Source organism: Pteropus vampyrus, unplaced genomic scaffold (assembly GCF_000151845.1).
Source record: "Pteropus vampyrus isolate Shadow unplaced genomic scaffold, Pvam_2.0 Scaffold144, whole genome shotgun sequence".
Classification (NCBI taxonomy): domain Eukaryota; kingdom Metazoa; phylum Chordata; class Mammalia; order Chiroptera; family Pteropodidae; genus Pteropus; species Pteropus vampyrus.
The window spans coordinates 117,262-118,812 of NW_011888925.1; the positions used below are offsets into that span (position 1 = coordinate 117,262).

The 1,551-nt window shown below is 54.4% G+C and overlaps 1 protein-coding gene across 1 annotated transcript in view; it reads right to left on the bottom strand.

The window, feature by feature from the left end:
- Positions 1–1,416: 1,416 nt before the first annotated feature.
- The window catches only part of VPS37C (VPS37C, ESCRT-I subunit), a 28,631-nt gene continuing 28,496 nt past the window's right edge, over positions 1,417–1,551 (bottom strand). The window contains exon 6 of the mRNA XM_011368950.2: positions 1,417–1,506. Coding sequence (XP_011367252.1) covers positions 1,417–1,506 — 90 coding nt within the window. The remainder of the gene's footprint in view (positions 1,507–1,551) is intronic.

The following is a 1,551-nucleotide window of genomic DNA, read 5'->3' on the forward strand; positions in this document are numbered from 1 at the left end:
CCTCAAAGTTTATTATGGCAATTATTTATACAACATACCGGCGGTCGAAATTATTTATACAACATACCGGCGGTCGTTCATCTAGTTCCGAAGCCCTCGGACTAGTAGAGTCCATTAGGGATTTCTCTTTATAAATAACTTATGAGAGCAAGCACAATTGGCAAGGAACTGACAGCACTCATCGAGCATCTCGTCCACGCACCCACTGATGGCACGCAGGCCGGGAGGGGGCAGGCACCAGAAGGTCGAGTTTCCTCATTGGCCCCCAGCACCCCAGGCCACCAGATGCTGGGTACTCGTGTAGTGGACATTTCAAGGCACATATGACTTCCTAACCGATAGCAGCTCCAGGGTCTGCCCTTGAGACCTGGTTCACATCTGGAACAACCAAGTTAACGCTTGTTCATTACACGCCCTTTGGTCTACTGTCATGTTTCATTACTGAATATGCTTAAACCCCCAAGGTGCTGGGGGTTGCGTGGGGCGCAGAAGTCACGATCCTTGCCCTTTACATTCTGAAAACGAGAGAGATGCAGAGAATGGACTCTGACGGAGTGATGGTGTTTCAGAAGCACCATTTGGGAGGTTACTGTTAGGGCGTCTTTTGATGTCTGTCTCAGGAGGGCCATTGGGGATGAAGGGAGAATTATGTCACGGGAGCCAGAGGCAGGGGATGACGGGAGGGGGCTTCTGCGAATGAGATTCAAGGCACTACAGGAGCGGACAGACACGGTGGGCCACAGAAAAAGTCAACCAGAAAAGGCGGCGGCCGGGGAGGAGACCTGGCCCTCCGCTCCTTGGTGAGTCCCAATGGGACAATCTCCTGGGCCAGAGGATCCAAGACAGCTCCCCCCAATCCCCGATTTTCCAACCAGTGCAAGCAAGGCCTGGGGTCCACCTGCATAATCCCCAGTTTTCTCACCATGCTGGCTCTGCTGCTGTCATTCAAATCAGCCCATAGGACAAGTTTATCTGGCGTCAGCCCATCAGAGTTCTATTATGGCTTTACGTGACTTATAAATCACGAAGTGTTTTTCCTAACTCCCTTCTCTCCCTCTGATCCACCCCTAGCCATGGTACGTGGGGCAGGCCATCCTCGAATGGACCGGAGAGACACAGAGCTGCATCCCTTAATGTGGGCACCAGCCCAAATGTGCCAAATCCCAGGGAGGAGGGTGGGCAGGGGCCTGAGACTGACCAGCCCATCACCGAGATAACTGCACTGGGTTCAGGTGTCCGGGAGTATAGGCACGAGGAGATGTTCACAGATGCACAGCTCACTCGTACAGACACCCGTGGAGAGGTGAACTCCCAGCCTGGCTCCCAAGAGACAGGCTAAAGCCAGCGACTGAAAAGAGGCACTCCCTCCCCGGGGAGGCTGGTAAGTGCCGTGACGGCCTGGTGCGGCCGAGCCTGTCACACTGCCCGTGCCTTTCTGGGGATCCGCATCATCCCGGCCAGGTCCGCCAAGTGCACAGGCAGTGCCAACTCCACTTCTAATTTAACCTCGAATCTCAGCAGTGGGTGGGCCAAAGGTTGTGGTACAGGTGG